General features: G+C 43.4%; 2 protein-coding genes and 1 long non-coding RNA gene across 4 annotated transcripts in view; 2 read left to right on the forward strand and 1 right to left on the reverse strand.

The window, feature by feature from the left end:
• Dcp1b (decapping mRNA 1B) overlaps positions 1-2,916 on the forward strand; it is a 50,731-nt gene extending 47,815 nt beyond the window's left edge. The window contains exons 9-10 of one of the 2 annotated variants that reach the window (XR_013423209.1): positions 2,405-2,589; positions 2,691-2,916. Coding sequence is in view for 1 of the 2 variants with exons in the window: in XM_005333988.5 (XP_005334045.2) it covers positions 2,691-2,771 (81 nt within the window). In the remaining variant the exon portion in view is untranslated. The remainder of the gene's footprint in view (positions 1-2,404; positions 2,590-2,690) is intronic. The other variant, XM_005333988.5, reaches the window with a different exon arrangement.
• The window catches only part of LOC144364983 (uncharacterized), a 37,425-nt gene that overhangs the window by 6,786 nt on the left and 11,458 nt on the right, over positions 1-19,181 (reverse strand). The window lies entirely within an intron of this gene.
• Positions 6,815-19,040, forward strand: LOC144364981 (uncharacterized). Its single transcript, XM_078015470.1, has 5 exons — positions 6,815-6,970; positions 7,470-7,590; positions 15,883-15,956; positions 17,443-17,554; positions 18,630-19,040. Exons 1-5 carry the CDS (start codon positions 6,952-6,954, stop codon positions 18,637-18,639), a joined length of 336 nt encoding a protein of 111 aa, XP_077871596.1. The 5' UTR covers positions 6,815-6,951; the 3' UTR covers positions 18,640-19,040.

Below are 19,181 nucleotides of genomic sequence, written 5' to 3' on the forward strand. Positions count from 1 at the left end.
CTCGGCGTGCACCCCAACGGCTTCTGAACTCAGCCAGCTGGACAATGTTTAGAATACTAATTGTGGCATTGGATGTCTGTACCCTTCAAGGGATTTGTGACTTGGAGAATTGACTTAAAGCCTCCAAGCTGTCACCTGTCAGAAAAGAAGGCCAACACTGAGGGGCCTCTGGGCACTGCAGGGTGCCCAGAGAGTTCACTGTGGGAAACAAACGTAAGGCCCATCTTGGAAGTCGTAGTCTTGAGTCCAGCAGACTATCAAACATGTAGGAACAGGCAGGGAAGCAAGTACTGGCTGTGGCTGCTTCAGGCACACTTTATAAATGGCTTTGAGACCTGCTAATTAGGACAGGGTGATATGATGGGACTCCCTGGCTCACTTGTCTCTATGAAATAACAACAATAATAGTTGAAACTCATATAGAGCTTTGTGCTGGGCACTGTTTACATATTTAAATTCATTTAATCCTATACAAAACCTTATTATTTGTCCCATTTTTACAAACAAGGAAATTGAGGTAAGTGACTGGCCTGAGGTCACATAGACAGTAAATTAGCAGAACTGGGATTCTACCTTATCTGTCTCCTAGAGCCCCATGCCCCTGTGTTATGTCATGGGCATGTTAATAACACAAGTGTTGTAAGGGACCAGTCTCTAGAAGAGCATTTAGTGCCCTACCTAGCAAAGCACACACAGAGTAAAGGATAGGACTTGAAAAGGGGGGTTTGCTTTCATCCAGACAGTCTTCAGACATCTCAATTTATGTCTTTAATGTACTTAGGTATCTTTGTGTTGAATGTTCTTTAAGAAAAATGTTTGTGGTACTTTGTTTAAGCACCAGATGTCTTTTCAAAAGAGTAGGCTAGGGCTTTTGCAGTCGTCTCATTCTACTTAAAGAGACAAGAGTCTCTTATTAGTAAAAGCATTTTTTAAAAAGAACACATTTTAGAAAGAATGAAAAGAATGGGGCTAGAAATCAGCATCTGAATGCAAAAACCTAATAGCAAACTGATAGAAAATAAGATCAATAACAAATGATTGAGGCTTGCTAATTCATAAATATCAGAATAAGAATATTTTCCATGTTTTTAAACTATCCATGACAAGTTCATGAGAGTTTAGAGAGAATAAACTTCTTTACTGTGAACAATAAAGAAAAATAAATTTAAATTTTAATTTTAAAGATCTGTACTTTTCTGGCTCATTTCATTATATCACATTGTCCCAAGACTCTATACATTGCTACTTAGAAATTCTATTCCTGTTCCTTCTACACTTCGCATATGTATTACTTCTTTCTTTTTTTAATGTTGTAGATGTTGATGGACCTTTATTTTATCCATTTACTTATATGCAGTGCTGAGAATTGAATCCAGTGCCTCATACATGCTAGACAAGCGCGCTACCATTGAGCCACAGCCCCAGGCCTATTTCACCTCTTTCTGTGTTCTAGATATCACCTTCCTGAAGCACCGCTAGAAGTCATTCAGGCATTGTGGTTTTAGTCTCATTTGTTAGGATACAATTTCATACATAGGATTTTATTTTTAAAGGAAAAACAGGAATAACATTACTGCCTTCATTTCATGAGAATAATGCTGTCTATGTGTGTGATGGGAGCAGGGGGTAGAGGGAAGATATGAAATGTGTGTGAGTCGCTAAAGCTTTAAAGGGTTTGAGTGGGAGGGAGATGTTTCTAGCATTAAAAATCAAGAAAACCACTAATTAGACCTGTGGTTCTCTCTCACCCTGTAGCCTGGCAAAAGAATCCAGAGACTTATCAGTCTAACTGCTGCCCACTTGCCAAGGCCAGAAACTTTCCACCACTCATGGGAAGATTTATTTTGGCTTTGGTAAGAGACCAATGAAGCATATTGCAGATAACATGCTAATTATTGTCCCCAAACAAAGCATACATATTGTGGGCAACTTGGAGAACCTTTAAGGACTATCTGCAGCTGGGAGTGGTGGTACACACCAGTAATCCCAGCGACTCGGGAGGCTAAGGCAGGAGGATCCTACGTTCAAAGCCAGCCTCAGCAACTTAGCAATGCCCTAAGCAACTTAGTGAGACCTTGTCTCAAAATAAAAAATAAAAAGGGATGGGGATGTGGCTAAGTAACCTAAATCATTTCCTTTCAACCCATCCATTGGAGACCTGGTTTTTTGTTTTTTTTTTGTGTGTGTGTGTGGGGGGGGTTCTGGGGAGGTTTACTGGGTAGTGAACCCAGGACCTCAACATGCTAAGCAATACTTCCAGTTCTTTAAGAAAAAAAAAAATGAGACAGGGTCTCATTAACCCAGGTGAGCCTTTGAATTTGCAGTCTTCCTGCCTCAGCCTCTTGAGTAGTTGAGATTACAGGCAAATGCTACCAGTCTGGCTGAAATGCGTCTTTTCATGCAGCAGACTCTGGCTTTTCATGAGTAAACCTTGTTCCATGATGCCATGTGGCTCTGTTGCCCAAGAGCACTTGCTACCTCAGACACTGAGTTGAAAGCCAGCAGCCCCATCCCCGCCTTGCCTTCAGCTTCATTTGATGGCCTCACTTACAGTTAAACCCTGCCCGATGTTCAAGTGAACAAGCAGAGGTGAGCATCTTAGTATCTGATGCCAGTTCTGCTCCAAGATAGGTAGCCTTGGTTTCTGCCACCCAATTACATTTGTTGTGCCTTTTAATTTTGTTTTTCAGAATGATGACAACTTCTTAAATATAATCTATGAAGCCTATCTCTTCAGCATGACACAAGCAGCCCTGAAAAAGACTATGTGAAAGCAAATCATTTTAAAACTGATTTCCAAGGTCCTTCTAGAATTCCAGCACAAGGTTCTTTTGTGTGAAGTGGTATAAACTAAAATGTTTCTGCCTTTTTTAAAAAGTACGTGTAATATGAAGTAAAATGTTTTTGTATAGTTAAGTGTGTTTTCGTTTTGCTTTGTTTTGTTTTTTTAAGAGTCACATCCTTCAGTATATGTGGTACTAAGAATTGAGTGGGTAGAAAATGTCTTCGCTCAGGTCACACAGAAAATGCCAAGCCTTTTCTTTTTTCTTACATTCATGGGGCCATTTTAAGAATCTGGCTCTGTTTGGGAAGGGCTGTTCTCTGGGCTGTTTTTTTGTTATTAACAGGTCTGGTTATTCAGAGCGCCATTTGCTAGTGTTGAGCTCTTTTTGCTGAAGCACCTGCTGACCACCAGGTGGCAGTATCCTCCCACAAGTTAACCTAAAAAGCTGTTCATGAGCCTTTGGAAGTAATGATTGTTTTCTTTTACCAAAGTCACCCTTTCATTTGCAGAAATCTAGTTAGCATGTGTTACCCAGGACTTTAAAGGGAAATTATTTCTGAAGGTATTTATAGCTAGTTTCTAGAGGATGGCTGTTTTAGGAGACAACAAATGGCCCAGATTCCCAGCAACACTTCATTTAACCCAGCTCATGTAGTTTCTTTGGGGCCCTAGCAGCAGGATATGCCTGCCTGTGCTTCCAAAGAAACATTCTATCATTTTTAGCAAAAAAAAATGCTGAGGGAAGATTGCAAAGCCTTTCTTAGCCTTGGAGAATAGGTGGTAAATGTACAGGGGCATAATGATAAGGATTCTTCAAGCTCTGCAGCAGATTGATTTCTGTGTTCACAGAGACAAGGAGCTTAATCTTGGAAGGAGGCAGAAGAGCCCTTGCCAAGCTGTTCAGGCCCAATAGGGTCCACATGGGAATTAGTCCCTGCTGAGTATTAGCAATAAATAAAGCTTTGCATTTCTATAGTCCTTTTTATTCTTGGATCATAAAAGATCTTTAGATTACTGCTCAGCAGACAGGTTTTATTCTCATTTTGTAGATCATAAATAGAGGCCTAGGAAGAAAATAGGTTTCCTTGCAGGTTCTGATACCTATTTGAACTTGAAGCTTTAGACCTTTGTTCTGCCAAACATTAGGCAAAAGTTCTATTAGAACAACACCTCCCCCATTCTCCTGCATGAGAGAACTTTTCTTCTAAGGAGAAAAGGTGGGTGGAGAAGGAGTTGACTTTTACTGAACCCTTGTTCCACACTGTGCTTTGAGGAGTCTACTGTGTTACCTTCTAGCATCAGGAAGAGATGGGTTCTTTGTTTCTTTGATGTCTCTTACATTGTCTGACATAGTGATAAATCCATGTGAAGCTCTCTTAAAATACTTGAAATTAATAATTACATTTATATCATATTCTCATAGGAGACTAAGACAAGGATAGAGGCATATATTGATCAGTTATCCCAAAATCAATGCTAACAGTGTTGCTTTGGCAACATATCTACTGAAATTGGAACAAAATCAATGATATGCTTACCTGCTGGCCAATCTTTAAAAATAATTTGTTTGAGGACTGAGTATGTAGCTCAATGGTAGAGTGCCTGCTTAGCATGCATGAGGTTCTGGGTTCCATCCCCAACACCAGAAAAATAAGTTAATGAAATAAAAATAAAAGTAATAAAAATTTTTAAAAATTCTTTTTGATGGCAATGACATGTTTAAAATAACTTCTCTAGGTAGAAAGAGATTAATTTCATTCTCAAGATTTCCTAATATATTTGCAGTGGTGAATGGCTAATTTCATGAAATATTTCTTCTACTTCGGCACTGAATAAAATAAAAAGAAATAGCAGTTGCAGCATCTCTTGTGAAACAGCGCCCATGTGCTGATGTGAGAGAGGAATGAGCCCAAGCCCAGTGTGCTCAGACACATGCAGGCTTCATTTGGGCCTTTTTAGGTCAACACCACAGTGGTCTGTTTTGAAAAATAATACGTTCTCCATCCTTGACTGGAATGAATCACTTTAAAAGTGACAGCCCCAATTCATCTAGACCAAAGACTAAGTCACCCTTTTAAAGGGCATTTGAGGATGGAATGCTTATTTCTTCTATACCACAAAGCAGATGAGAGTGTCTTTGTACAAAGACCTTTCTCTAGAGAGTTCAAGAAAATAGATCAAAAGGGTTATCTGAGGCACCCAAAGTTAGATTTCATATCTAAATTAACTTTTCCTCTTCCCACTCCCATCCTGAATTCAGAGACCCTCCTGGATGCCACTCCTAGGTGTCTCTGGCTCCCAAGCATCAGTTGTAACCTAACTCAGTTTCAGGTGGAGCCCTGAGATACTTGTCCGTAAAGGTAGCATTGTCCAGTGCAGTGATGTCCACCCTGCAGTTGCAGAAGTCAAGCTGTCTGGAGTAGGGGTCAAATTACTTAACCTTGGAGTCCCAGGTCTGCCTTCAGTTCCTGGACAAGTGGACATCCTGAGACGTTGTTTCTTGTTTATGAAACATAAGACCCTCACAGGGTCTGTAGGACTAAATAGGAGCAGTGTATGTCAAACAGTCCTCCATACCAGGCACTCTGGAGCTGTGGGCTCCCCCTTCGGGAGGCACTTTAACATCTACCATGATCTGAGTGTTCAGTATGATGTTGGCACTTATATATCCGGGGCCACTTTGCTATATCATTGTTACAGTTTGGATCTGGAATGTTTCCCAAAGGCTCATGTGTTGAAAACTTGGTCCCAGCTGCAACAGTGTTCAAAGACAGGGCTTTGGGGGAAGTGATTAGCTCATGAGTGCCCTGATCTCATTAGCTGGTTAATCCATTGAGGGTTCATAATTAAAGAGACTACTGGGAGATGGTAGAAACTTTAGGAAGTTGAGGCCTAGTAGGAGGAAGTGGGTCACTGGGGGCATGTCCCAGAAGGGTTTATCTTGTATACTCTCTCTCTCTGCTTCCCAGCTATCATGAGTTGAGCAGCTTTGCTCCACCATGCCCTTCTGGCATGATGTTTTGCCTTCCCACAGGCCCAGAAACAATTGGAGTCAATCAACCATGGACTGAAATCTCTGAAACCATAGCCAAAACCTTTTAAGCTGTTTTCCTCAGGTATTTTGTCACGGCAACAGAAAGCTAATTAACACACTATCTTTTCCCCTTCATCAATAAAAAGAAAACAGTAACACTTGTCCCTTCCCAACAAAGGAAATGTCATGAGCTCTTTTAAGACAAAGTTGTCAGCATAACCCAAGATAGGATTGCTGGTTACTGCCCATGCATTTATGGGTAAAACTCAGTTAAGTTTCTAATGCTGTAACAAAATACCTGAGATAAATCACCCTAAAGGAGGAAATGTTTATTTTGGCTCTTGGTTTGGGAGGTCTCAATCCATGATCACTTAGCCCTGTTGCATCACAGTACACAGTGGTGGGAACACATGGTGGAGCAAAGCTGCTCACCTCGTGGTGGTAGAAAGTAAAGAAAGAGACAGAAATGGGCTGGTGTCCCACTATCCCTTCAAGGGCACACCCCCATGACCTAACTTCCTTCCACTAGGCCCCACCTCCTAAAGGTCCCACCAGCTCCCAAAAGCACCACAGGCTGGGGACCCAGCCTTTAGCACATGGGCCTTTGGGGACACTTAAGGTCTAAACTGTACCAAGCAGTGGTTTACTTGCAAAGCCAAAGAAGGCAATGTTATTCAATAAGATTGGTAGGACCTCAACGTTTTTCTGAAGACACACTGACACTGCTTAGTCTCTGCATTTAGCAGGCCAAGCATGGTAATAATTTCAGTGTGAGAAACCTTTGTTAGCATCTGCAAGAACTTTCTGGTGTATATACCCAGCCTATTGGTATAAAACCACCTACAACTGGCTTCTTCCAGATCTTTCAAAAGGTAGGCCTAGGATAAAATATTACCAGACCAAAGGATCCCCCATGAAGGCCCAGATTGTTGGCATCTGGTAAGTTTCTTCAAACTTCATATCCTTTTTCTTTTCATCTCACATACCAGACAGGATTCTGCTTTCTTCTCTTGAATGATAAAGATGCAAATCAGAGAAGAAAGAAATCCCCCTAAAGAAATCCCAGCTATTGAATACACCAGCTCTCTTCCATTCTCTTGGGTGTTAAAGAGAAAACCAACAGTTCCTACCCATGAAATCCTATTTCCCTGGTGAGTGTGATACTGAGGATGGGGAGTTGGATGTCACATCAAAAATGAGTGCTCTGGGATGGGGTTGTGGCTCAGTGGTTGAGTGCTTGTCTTGCATGTGTAAGGCACTGAGTTCAATCCTCAGCACCACATAAAAAATAAATAAATAATAGAGATGAAAAAGAAATGTGGTGTGTGTGTGTGTGTGTGTGTGTGTGTGTGTGTGTGTGTGTAAAAATAGACTTTAAAAAAATAAAAGAGTGCTCTGACCACCAGTCTTTGCTTGGGTTCAACCATATGTCAGTGCAGATGCGGAGAAGGTGAAGAGCTCAGAATTGTAATGACAGTTCTTTGTTTGTAGGGGTGGGACAGGCAGGGTTGGAGGTATAGGAGAGAGTTTTAGGAATTAGTTCTCCAGACCCTATAGACAAAGTGACTGCTCACTCCTTCTTAGAGGGAGGAATCCTTTTTGCAAACAATACCTGCTCTACCCAGATATTGCCTCTTTCTGTCTTTTCAGAGAAATCAGCTTGCTTCCCAGCTTTGGAACGTCAAGTCATCTTTAAGGTTAAATTTATCATTTGCAGCCAGCAGGTTGTAGCAACGCTTCGTCATGTCAAGTTGGCTGGCTGCACATATTGGTGAGCCTCCCTCCCCAGTGTTTTGCTGAATACTTGATTTTCAGATTCCAAATGCTATGCTCCCTACTCCCTCTTACAATTAGGGGAGTGAGGGAGGCAGATACAAATCCTTGGTATATTTAACTCAAACTTGGGTATCCAGATAGATTTTCACCAAATTGAATTATGAGTAATGCCTCCCAACAGCTAAGAGCTTTGAGAAAAGTACACAAATAAAAACTGCGTGTGCAGACTGCAGTCTTAAAACATCCGAGGGGCGTGAAAAGCAGATCACTGTTGGTAGCTAATATTCTTCAGGGGCTGGGTGCTGCAGAAAGCTCAGAGGCTCTGAGCCAGCAATCCACACGGCTTGGACCAAGCCCCCAGAATTGCTGAAGAAGGGAAATGCAAGAAATCCAAACCATGAAAGGTTAACTGAGGACACAATAGGAAGCAGAAGATGTTCAAAACAGACAAAAGGAAGTGTGGGAGACCCTAGAGTTGTGAGCCCAAACTTACAAATCTCTCTGGAAGTCTGAGGACTTTCAGATTGATGAAAGGCACCAAGTATCTGGAGAAGAGTCAAGGTAGAACATCCCACTAAGGTGGGCTGGCTCTGAAATGGGTGCTTTAGAGATGCCGACCAACCGCAATCTAGACATTCTCAGTGGGTCTCAAGATGGAAGCTGCCAGACCTGTCCAAACTTAGCTCCTCCCAGAGATTCACTCCCACTTCCCACCAGCTGTCTGACAGGTAGTAGTAGGCTTGTCTGTTTACAACACATCTAGTACCTACATCATTTAAGGGCTCAGAAGACCAAGACAGCAGTCCCGGGATGTAGGCTGCCATGAGCTCCTTATCCCATGTGCAGAAGTACAAAGAACACTGTCCCTAAGTATAGTTACAAAGATCTGGATTCTAATCCCACCCTCTCCTGTCTCTTTCTCTACCATGAATCAAAGGAATTTTTTTCTCTGTAGTGTTTTTCATAGGAGCTTAGAAATTGTCACTTGGCTCAGAACCAGACATGCTCCCAGGGGTGTTTCTCTATGGACAGCTGTCCAGTGGAATGTGCAGTACTCAGCCTCAAAGAGTAGCTGTAACCAGCTTTTCTTTTCCTCTTTCTTTTGATGATGATGATGATGATGATTATTAGGTACTGGGGATTGAACCCAGGGGCACTAAACCAGTAAGCCACATCCGCAACCCTTTTACTATTATTATTTGTTATGTTCTAGATATGGTGTCCCCCTAAAGCTCACATGTGAGACAATGCAGATAGGATTAACTAAGGTGGTAGAATGTGGCTAACGGAGGTGGGAATTGGGGCATGGCTTTGGTGTATATATTTATATCTGGAGAGTGGAGTCTCCTGCTCTGCTTCCTGATGTGAGCTGCTTCCCTCTGCCATACTCTCTGGCCATGATGTTCAGCCTCACCTCAAGCCCCAAGGAATGGAACTGGCCTTCAAAAGAAGACATCTGAAACTGTGAGCCCTCAAATAAACTTTTCCCCCTTACAGTTGTTCCAGTCAGATTATTTAATCATAGCAGTGAAAAAAAAAAAAAAAACCCGACTAAAACATTATTTTTAAATTTTGAGACAGGGTCTTGCTAAGTTGTTCAGGGCCTCTCTAAGGCACTTTAAACTAGTGATCCTCCTGCCTCAGCCTCTCAAGTCACTGGGATTACAGGTGTGTGCCACCATACTTGGCTCCAGCTTTTCTTTATTGCTCTGTCACATTTTGTCTGGAATAACTTTTGATGCTTCCATGTTTTCTGCTCATGCTGCTTTTCCAGGGTCATGAGTTCCTTAAGTTTGATTATGCACTGTGGAAACAGTAGTTCCCCCTGTATTTCCAGAGGCTAAGAAACTGTGACGACAGACATTCCATCAAGAATGAACCCCCAGAAGGATGAGGGCCTCTGCAGCAAAATGTGCCATCTGTGCCAAAGTCCATATCCTGTCAGATGCTGGGGTCTTACCTAGGTCAAACTCAGTAATGTGAGCTGAGAGGGAGCTACCCCTAGCTTTGGATTCCTAGAAGCTTTTTATCCTCCTCAGTGCTTTTCCCAACCCTCTTAGCCATCCTTCATTCTGAAGATATCAGAGAAGCATGCTTTGTTCAATTTCATATGTCCAAAAAGTGTGTCTATATTTTCCATTCATTGGAAATGAGTTACCTTTCCCCAAGCTCTTTACCACATGCTAAGTTTGGAGTCACTTCATTCATTGATTGAGTAAACATGCATTAAGCCCTGTGTACTTGGGACATGGATGGCACTGGAGCCACCAACATGAATAAGAACTGGTCCCTGCCCCTAGAATCTCACAGTCTAGCTTGGAGGTAGATTGATCATAAGACAACATTATAGAGTGATAATTGATAGGCATAGGATATTACAGGGCCCAGAGAAGTCTTCCAAAATGGAGTGATGACTGAGAATCTATGACAAAATGGGGGAGGCATGTTTCAAGGGGGGGGGGGGAATAGCATAAGCAAAGATAGAAAGACAAGAAATAGTGAGCCTTGGTGTGTGTGGAATAGGTGGGGAGAAATTGTATGGAAATTAGACCAGAATATAAGCCATTCATTGTGCTGGAATTAAGAGACTGGTGGAGATGTAGCTGGAAAAAGCATAATCTAGACCTGGTAGTCACAGGGGAGTCATTAATGGATTTAATCAAAGGGATATAGTCAGATTTTTTTTATAGGTCTCTGGCAGCTCAGTAAAGGGGGGGAATATAAGAGAAAATGGGCAGTTGTGTTGGCTTTCTGTCATCAACACAAAACACCTGATAAAATCAACTTATCATGGAAAGGTTCCCATGGGTTCATGATTTCAGAGGTTTCAGTCCATAGTCAGTTGGCTCTTTGTCTCTAGGCCTGTGGTAAGGCAGTGCATCAGGGCGGGAGCATGTGGCAGAAGAAACTCTTCACTTCATGGCATCCAGGAAGCAAAGAGAGGAACAGGAAGGGGCTGGGATCCCGGTGTCCCCTTTAAGGGCACACCTCCAGTGTCCTAACTTTCTTCTATTGGGCCCACCTCTTAAAGGTTTCACCACCTCCCATTTGTGTGCAGGCTGGAAACCACACCTCAACGCAGGGCCTTTGGGAGATAGTCAAGATCCAAGCTATAACAGCAACAGAGACACCACTGGGGTCTGGGCCCATGGTCAGGAAGGAACTGATGACGGCCCGATCCAAGGGTGATTACAAAACCAAACCAAACCAAACCAAAAAAGGTCCAGATTTTTAAAAAGGTTTAGTAATCAAAATTGGTAAGATTTCATTATGAATCATCTGTGCATGGAAAGGGAAAAGTCAAGGATGACCACCATATTTTTTGCCTGGTTGACTAGGTTCATGATGATAAGATTAAATAAGAACATGCAGACTAGAGATAATAATAATAATAATAATAATAATAATAGCAGCAATAACAATAATTATAACAGATATACCTATCAATCATTTGTACAGACACCCTATTATCAGACTTTATTCTTTCCTTTGTCCCTTACTAAAACCCTGCAAGGCACATTTTATTTCTCTCATTTTATAGCTGAGTGATCTGAAATTCAAAAAAAGTCTATTTTCTTTCTTTCTGTCTTGTACTGGGAATTGAACCCAGGGATGCTTTACCACTGAGCTACATTCCCAGCCCTTCTCTCTACGTTGCTTGGGGCCTTACTAAGTTGCCAAGCCTGGCCTCAAACTTGTAATCCTCCTGCCTCAGCCCCTGAGTTGCTGGGATTACAAGCATACACCACCACACCCAGCCAGAAGTTGATTTCTTAATTTCACCATTTCACTCAGTGCCTATAGAGTTTGCTTCTACTGACCTGTGCTGCACCCTGGGAGGGGAAACAAGAGGCAGAATGGCCAAGGTTGCAGGCTCACATAGACTTAGAAAAGAAGAACCTACAGCAAGTACTTCCCAAAACCCAAATCCTCACCTGGAGCTGATGATAACAGGACAGGGTCCATCACAGGAATGAGGGGGTCTGGGTCCCACAGGCTCAGGTACAACATTACACTGTCTGATCCAACACTGAACACAAGGCGTCAACTAAGGGTCCCACAGCTCCCCGATGGCCTGTGGCTCTCAACAAAACCTCTCCTAGACTCTCTCTGTCTCCTTGGGTGGGTGGGGTGTGTGTCTGCCCATGTTTTCCAGATAGTTACCCCAAGAGCCCTCAACCCCTCCACCTGCTCCAGATCTCATGTTCTGTTCTCCTTTGCAGGGGGATCTGCAGGTGTTCTCCTGGCTAACTGGAGGGACACAGGACAGGGAGGGGAAGTACTGAGAGCCAGGGATTGCTCCCCTCTTCTCCCCTGCCTTTCTGCATGTAAACAGCCAGACACAGGGAGTCAGTCTCCTGCAGAAGAAAGAGCAAGACCCAATGATCTGTTATGTGATCTCCCCTCCTCCCCATTCTCCTCTCTCTGGATGTCAGTTCCTCTATTTATAGAAAAAGGTGGTAGAACTTGATAATAAAAATAAAGTCTCAAGGCTGGGGTTGTAGTTCAGTGGTAGAGCGCTTGCCTAGCACGTGTGAGCTAGAGCTTGCCTAGCACTGGGTTCTATCCTCAGCACCACATAAACAAATAAAGTAAAGGTATTGTGACTATCTACAACTAAAAAAATATTTTTAAAAATAAAGTCTCATTATGACTTCAGACTCAGTGACCCTGGAATTGGGAACTACTTGGCATTTTGTGTGTGACAACCTTAGACAGCTACTGGTCCAGTGGGGGTGGCCCTGATTTGAAGATCTTGGGGAATATTCTCCAGCTCAAATACTTGCCATCACACCCACCTAATGGAGGAAAATACAGAATGATTTTCCATTACACAACTTAAACTGAAAACTGCAGAACAACTTTGGAGGGATTTTGTACCTCTTTTCTGTTCTATAAGTCAAAGATGCTGGGGATTTAAGTCCTCTTTCTTATTTGGTGTCATCCTGTTGTTTATCAGTGGGATGACCACATAATTCATCCTAAATAGGATACTTCTGAATGTGAACTATTAATAATTCCACCAGACAATAGGCATAAACTTAGACTGTCATTGGAAAATGGGCCAAATGGTCACCATATATATCACTGTAGATGGCTAGCCAAACATCCGACCCCAGGGATCCCCTTTGTTCAGCTGTCCAATTAATGCACCAGCTTAGAATAAACACCTAAAAGATATCAGGCCGAAGACAAGTAGCTACCCTAGAGGCAGGAGCCTGCATTCTGGGTTAACCTCTGTCATTGCTGCATGTGACAAAACCCCCCTCATATGAACACTCAAAGCACAGCTTCCTCTGCAAATGAAAAGATGAACCAGATGTGGTTATTTTCCATCTCAACATTCAGCCCCCTTTATCTTTTGAGGTCTTTCCTTTTGAGTTAGGATGTAAGATCAGGGGAGGCCACTGTCAAAGGTGGCCATCAGCCTCAAGTAGAAAATGGTCACGACTCTCTTTGTCTCCATCACCAGGAGACAGGCCCCTCCAGGGCCAGCGCAGGGTGCCTCACTCACAGCATAGGAGAATGACTTTGCAGTCCCTCTGTGGCTGCCATCACCCAGATTTTAGTTAGGTACCCTTCCTAAGCCTCCCTGAGAGAGCCTAGTACTGATCTTCCATAAACAGGTCACTGTGTGGGTGGTTCCAGGCCAGGGAAGCCCATCTGGCAAGGAGCAGCCACATGGCCCCTGCCTGCTTCTCTTGAATACCCTTTTGTACTCAGCTTGACACAACTCTGTGGCCTTGGCCAAAAGCACTATATAAAATATGAGCATGAGAAAGGATCTGGTGAGGTCACCGTCCAACACTCGCAGCTCACCAAGCCCAGGGAGGGGTGTAACCTTCCCAAGGAGAAGCAACTATTTAATGGTGGAACTGGGCCCCAAACCTTGGTGCTGCCACTGTCTTTGCCTCCTTTGACTCGGAGGCCCCTGCCCCCAACACAGCCCAGCTCTCGTCTCCCTCCTAAGGGGTGAAGGCATTAGTCAACCTTTAGAAGTCTGTGTTTATTTATAAAGCTGCTGCTGCTGCTGCTGCTTCTAGCATCTGAAAGCCTTCTGCAGGCATTAATTAAGGAAGGTTCATAGCAAGCCCAGGAGGGAAAGAAGGAGGAGTTTGGGGGGATTCATTAAAGGACCAGTTACTCCTGCTGGGTGCCTCCACTGATTTGTTCTTTAATTTCTCAATCTATTTAGAGCACAAACACATACCTGCACACACAAATTCAGGCACATTTGCACACATAAACACATGCATATACTCACACATGCACCTGCGTATGCATTCACTAACAACACACAAACACACACTCCTCAGCTGTTCCCACATCCTCCACAACAAACCTCTGCCAACTCCATCCTGAGCATCTCTGAGCCTGATCCCCTGAGGTTTGGCTCTCACCAGCAGTGCCCAGTGGTTGCTCTGCAGGACCTCTTCATGACACCTCACATGACCCTCACCCCACACACTCCTCTCCACCTCTAAAAACAATCTCAAATGTTCTGAATGTTCACTGGAAGTTATTTCCATGCTGCAGAGAAGAAATCCTTTTTTCTCTTATTAGAGTGAAGAGGAACTCCTAAGAGAGGACTGGGACCAAAGAGGAAGGCAGTTCAGGATCTGCATCAGACCACAGCCTCCATTTCCTAGGGCTGTTAACAAAGTGCCCCTTGTCAGGAGGCCTTAAACAACACCTCATAGTTCTATAGGCCAGAAATCCAGGGTGTCAGCAGGGTTGGGCCCAATGAGGCCAATGAGGAAGAATTTGTTCCAGGTCTCTCTCCCAGCTGTTGGTGGTTTGCTGGCAATTTTGGGGGTTCCTTGGCCTGACAAAGCTTCACTTTTGATCTCCACCTTCATCACCACATGTTGCTCTCCCTCTGTGTTCAAGTTTCCCTTTCTGTAAGAACACCAGTCTTGTTGGATTAGGGGCCTGCTCTGCTTAGCTAATGACATGTAATAACCCATTTCCAAACAAGGTCACAGGCTGGGGTACTGGAGGTTAAGGCTTCAACATAGGAATTTGGGAAGGACATAAGAATTCAACTCAAAACAATACTGTTACTGAAATTCTTTAAAGTGAGGGTTCTTCTTGATCCAATGGTTGTCCCACCAGCAACTGTCACTGGTGTCACACAAAAATGTTTCCAATGAGACCCCAGGATTATGGCCCATGAACCAGGGTGATGGTTTCTTAGCAGGAGAACCTAAACCTTACTCAAAGTTTGCTATGTGTGAGTTTCCTCCAAACTGGGCTTGACAAGGTGGTGTACCAACTGATAAACATGTGGACGGACACAGGTGTAGTCTGGCTTAAGTGCCAGGTTGTCACCGACATGGGAAGCTTTGGCCCTGAATGATCCAACTCAAGAACTTTGTCTTGTTGAGGTTTGTCACTGTCTTGGATCCCATCGTGACACTGAGCAGACCAGGGTGGGCTGCTCTTGGTGATGGGCTGCTATAGTTTATAAGGGTGTCCTCAAAGTCTTGGGCCCAAGGTGGCAGTAGTGAGAGACACTTTGAACCTTTAAGACGTGGGATCTCTTGGGGCTGGGGCTCAGCAGTAGAGCACTCACCTAGCATGTGTGAGGCTCTGGGTTCAATCCTCAGTCCACATAAAAATAGATATTTAAAATAAAGGTATCGTGTCCAACTATAACTAAAAAATAAAGTATTTTAAAAAAGAAAAAAGGTAGTATCTCATGGGAAGTCCAAAGGTCTAGTGTTGTGCCTCAAAGAAGACCATGGGGCCCTGAGCTCTCAGTCTCTGCTTCCTGGCTCCTGATGTAAGAATTTGCTCTGACATATGCTCTTGACAGGGCGTGCCATCCTGGCCAGAGACCCCAAACCAATGGGGCCACCCAATCTTGGACCTGAAGCTCCAGAACCATGAGCCAAAATAAACCTCTTTACTTTATAAGTAGTCCATGTCAGGCATTTTGTTATAATGATGTAAAACTGACTAATACATGAGCAAGGGAAGAAGAGACACTGGATTACAATGATCCCACAGTTCTCTTAGTGTTTGTTTAGCTCAAGTTTCTAAAGCCCTATGCTTTCTGCCTTAACTTCAACTTCCCCTATTCTGCTGCTATTGCTTTTGTACCTTGAGTTCACAGGAAATTGAATTAATCACACTCCTTAGTTTATACAAACTTTCACCATTGTTTTGGACAAGGCTCCTTTTTGCTTTTCTTCATGTCTTCCCTGTTAAGTCTATCCCCTCCCATTCCCCAACAAACTCCCATGATTGCTCATCTGTTCATTGTATTCCTTCCTATTTCCAGGTATTCTCACAAAATGCATATTGATTTCTGTGCAAGAATTTGTTTCGATTTTAATGGAGGTAAAACACATACAGGTAAAGTATGCATAATCCTAAATGTATGTTTTAGTCAGCTGTTTTCACTGCTGTGACTAAATGACTCAACCAGAACAATTGTAGAGGAGGAAAGGTTTATTGAGGACTCATGGTTTCATGGTCTGAAAAGGCTGGTTCCATTCCTCAGGACTCAAGGTGAAGTAGAGCATCATGGTAAAAGAGTGTGGCAGAGGGAAGCAGCTCACATGATGATCAGAAAGTAGAGAAACAGGTCCCCACTCACCAAATACAAATAGATACCCAAAGCCACGCCCCCAGTGCCCACCTCCTCCAGCCACACCCTACCAGCCTTCAGTTACCACTCAGTCAATCCCCATCAGGGGATTAATTCACTGTTTGGGTTAAAACTCTCACAACCCAATCATTTCTCCTCTGATCCTTCTTACATTGTCTCACACATGAGCTTCTGGGGCACAACTCACATCCAAACCATAACAGTATACAATTCAATTAATTTTATTAGTAGCTGGGTATGAATGTCGAGGTACCTGTGTTAACTCATCACTCAGATGAAGATATAGAATACCTCCAGCCTTCTGGTAGGTCCATTCTGATCCTTCCTGGTCAAAACCAATCCCCAGATATCACTATTCCGATTCTTACCATCTTAGACAGATGGGACTTTCTTGAAGTTCACATAATAGAGTTACATAGTCTTCTCTTTCACTAATCATTATGTTATTTTTTATTGCTGTGCAGTATTCAAAGTTTCATTAATTTTGAATTGTTGGATTTTTCCAAGTGTTTGACTTTTTTTGGGGGGGTATAGATGGACACAATACCTTTATTTTGTTTATTCAGTTTTTTTTTTTTTTAATGTGGTACTGGGGATTGAACCCAGTGCCTCACCCATGCTAGGCAAGCACTCTATCACTGAGCCACAACCCCAGCCCCCAGCTTTTGACTCTTGTAAGCAAAGATAACTGAGAATGGGAGCAGACCTCCGATCAGCAAGCTGTTTTTGTTAAGTAGCAGTGAAATGGCACATTTTCAGGGGAGAAAACGGCTACTGGTTACAAGAGGGGTCTGTTTTTTTTTTGTTTGTTTGTTTTGAGGGGTGGGGTATCAAGGATTGAGCTCAGGGACACTTGACTGCTGAGCCACATCCCCAGCCCTATTTTGTATTTTATTTAGAGACAGGGTCTCGCTGAGTTGCTTAGCGCCTTGCTGTTGCTAAGGCTGGCTTTGAACTCGTGATCCTCCTGAGCTTCTGGGATTACAGGCGTGTGCCACCATGCTCAGTGGGGTCTGTTTTTTATAGGTCTCAAGGAGAATTAACAATAGCAGAATGTTTAGTGTGAATTAACCATTAGAGACATAGGATGTGTTGGTTGCGCCGTCAGGAAACTGGTTTGTGCAGGCTCAAAGTGTAAATCAGGGAAACAGTTGCAAGAGTTGGAAACCCATTGATACTGGGATGAAAGTCTAGAGCCCAAAGCTCACCATTTGCCTTTTTTTTCCCCAGGGGTTGTTATTCCATATCCTTCAACTCTGATGAGTGAAGTGTCGATGAACATTGTGACAATGAACATTTTCTGGTGCATGTTTGTGGTGGCCATGGAGCTTATCTCCATGGGGTATGTACAGGGGAAGCACCATGGGGTCATAGAGAAGCAGACACTTCCCCTCCCTATCATGCCTTCTTAGTGCCTTTTGACACTTCCTCCAGCAACATACGTAGCCAAAGTGAGACACTGTCAGTCTTAGTTTTCAACCATTCTGCTGGTGGGAGTGTGGTTTCCTGTTAAGTCTTTTTTTTTTTTTTTTTTTTTTTTTAGTTATTGGTGGACACAACATCTTTGTTTGTATGTGGTGCTGAGGATGGAACCCGGGCCGCACGCATGGCAGGCGAGCGCACTACCGCTTGAGCCACATCCCCAGCCCTCCTGTTAAGTCTTTAGCCTGCATTTCCCAGATAACTATGGTGCTGAGCACACAGCCTGTCTGTGTATATGTGGCTTATTTGTATCTGGTCTTCTGTGAGATGCTCAATCAAGTTTTTTGGCTGGGCTCTTTGCTTTTCTATGTTGATTTGTCTTAGTTATTTTTGTGTTCTATGAATCATCTATTGGATACAGGGAGAAATACTTCCTGTGTATTGTCGGCCTTTTCACTCTCTTAATGGTCTCTTCTGACACCATCCCAAGTGTTCTTCATTTTAATGCAGTTATTTTTTCTCTTATTATTAGTAATTTTTGCATTTTAAGACATCATTGCCTAGCCTCAAGCATGCATTTTACAGTTATGTTAATGATATTATGTTAGGAATCTGATTCTATTTTTTCCTTCACCAAATGCTGCACTGTTACTTTTCATCCTGGTTGCCATGCAGATATCTAGCCGGCCATTTCTCATCCCTGTGTAATACTCCACGCCGCATCGACCTGCTCCTCTCAGGACAGGCACACGAATTCCCTTCCTGGCCCTGCCCACCCCCACCGTGACTGTCCTTTTGCTACACTCTCACCTTGTCACCTTGTGTCACCCTGTGTTGCCCTGGGGATGGGAAAATGCACAATCCAACAAACTCGTGAACTTTATAAAACCTTTGTCCTCACATTGGATCACATCCCAATTGACGGTTTATACAGTCACCCACGGTTGCTAGCTCCGGATGTGGCAGCTTTCACCCCTTCTTTTTGCTTTTCCTAGGTGTCTCTGATTCAAGGCAGAACATTCTTGTATCTGCACAGGGAGCCAGGACCAGGGTCACCCGAGGAGACCTGGGGCCAAGGCCTAGGGATGCACCTACTCCCCAGGTAGGTGTATGGGAAAAGGCAACCCTTCCCCAGGACAGTCATATTACTTTCAGTATTTTCAGAACACCTCGCTTCTGACACCAGATGTGGATGGTTTTCCACAACCATCATTTCTACGTTCGGAACACCAACAGAGAGCACGCTGCTATTTAATTATGACGCTGACTATCTGGAGTGATGAAGACCCAGTCCTACCGAGACTGCCCCACCTCAGATGCCAGTAATAAGCAGTGGACCCTCAGGTTACCCACACTTCCACACTCCTGTCTGACCTGGCTACAAATCAGAGATTCCTATGACCATTTCTTTGAGTTCCATAATTTTCCACGACACCTTCTTGAACTCAGGGAAACACATGTGCTATATGAGAAAGGACGTAGATGGACACTTAACACAGAGGTACATAGAGTGAAATTTGGGAGGGTCCCAAACTTAGGAGCTTTTG

This window comes from Ictidomys tridecemlineatus, chromosome 6, assembly GCF_052094955.1.
Source record: "Ictidomys tridecemlineatus isolate mIctTri1 chromosome 6, mIctTri1.hap1, whole genome shotgun sequence".
NCBI classification, from domain to species: Eukaryota; Metazoa; Chordata; class Mammalia; order Rodentia; family Sciuridae; genus Ictidomys; species Ictidomys tridecemlineatus.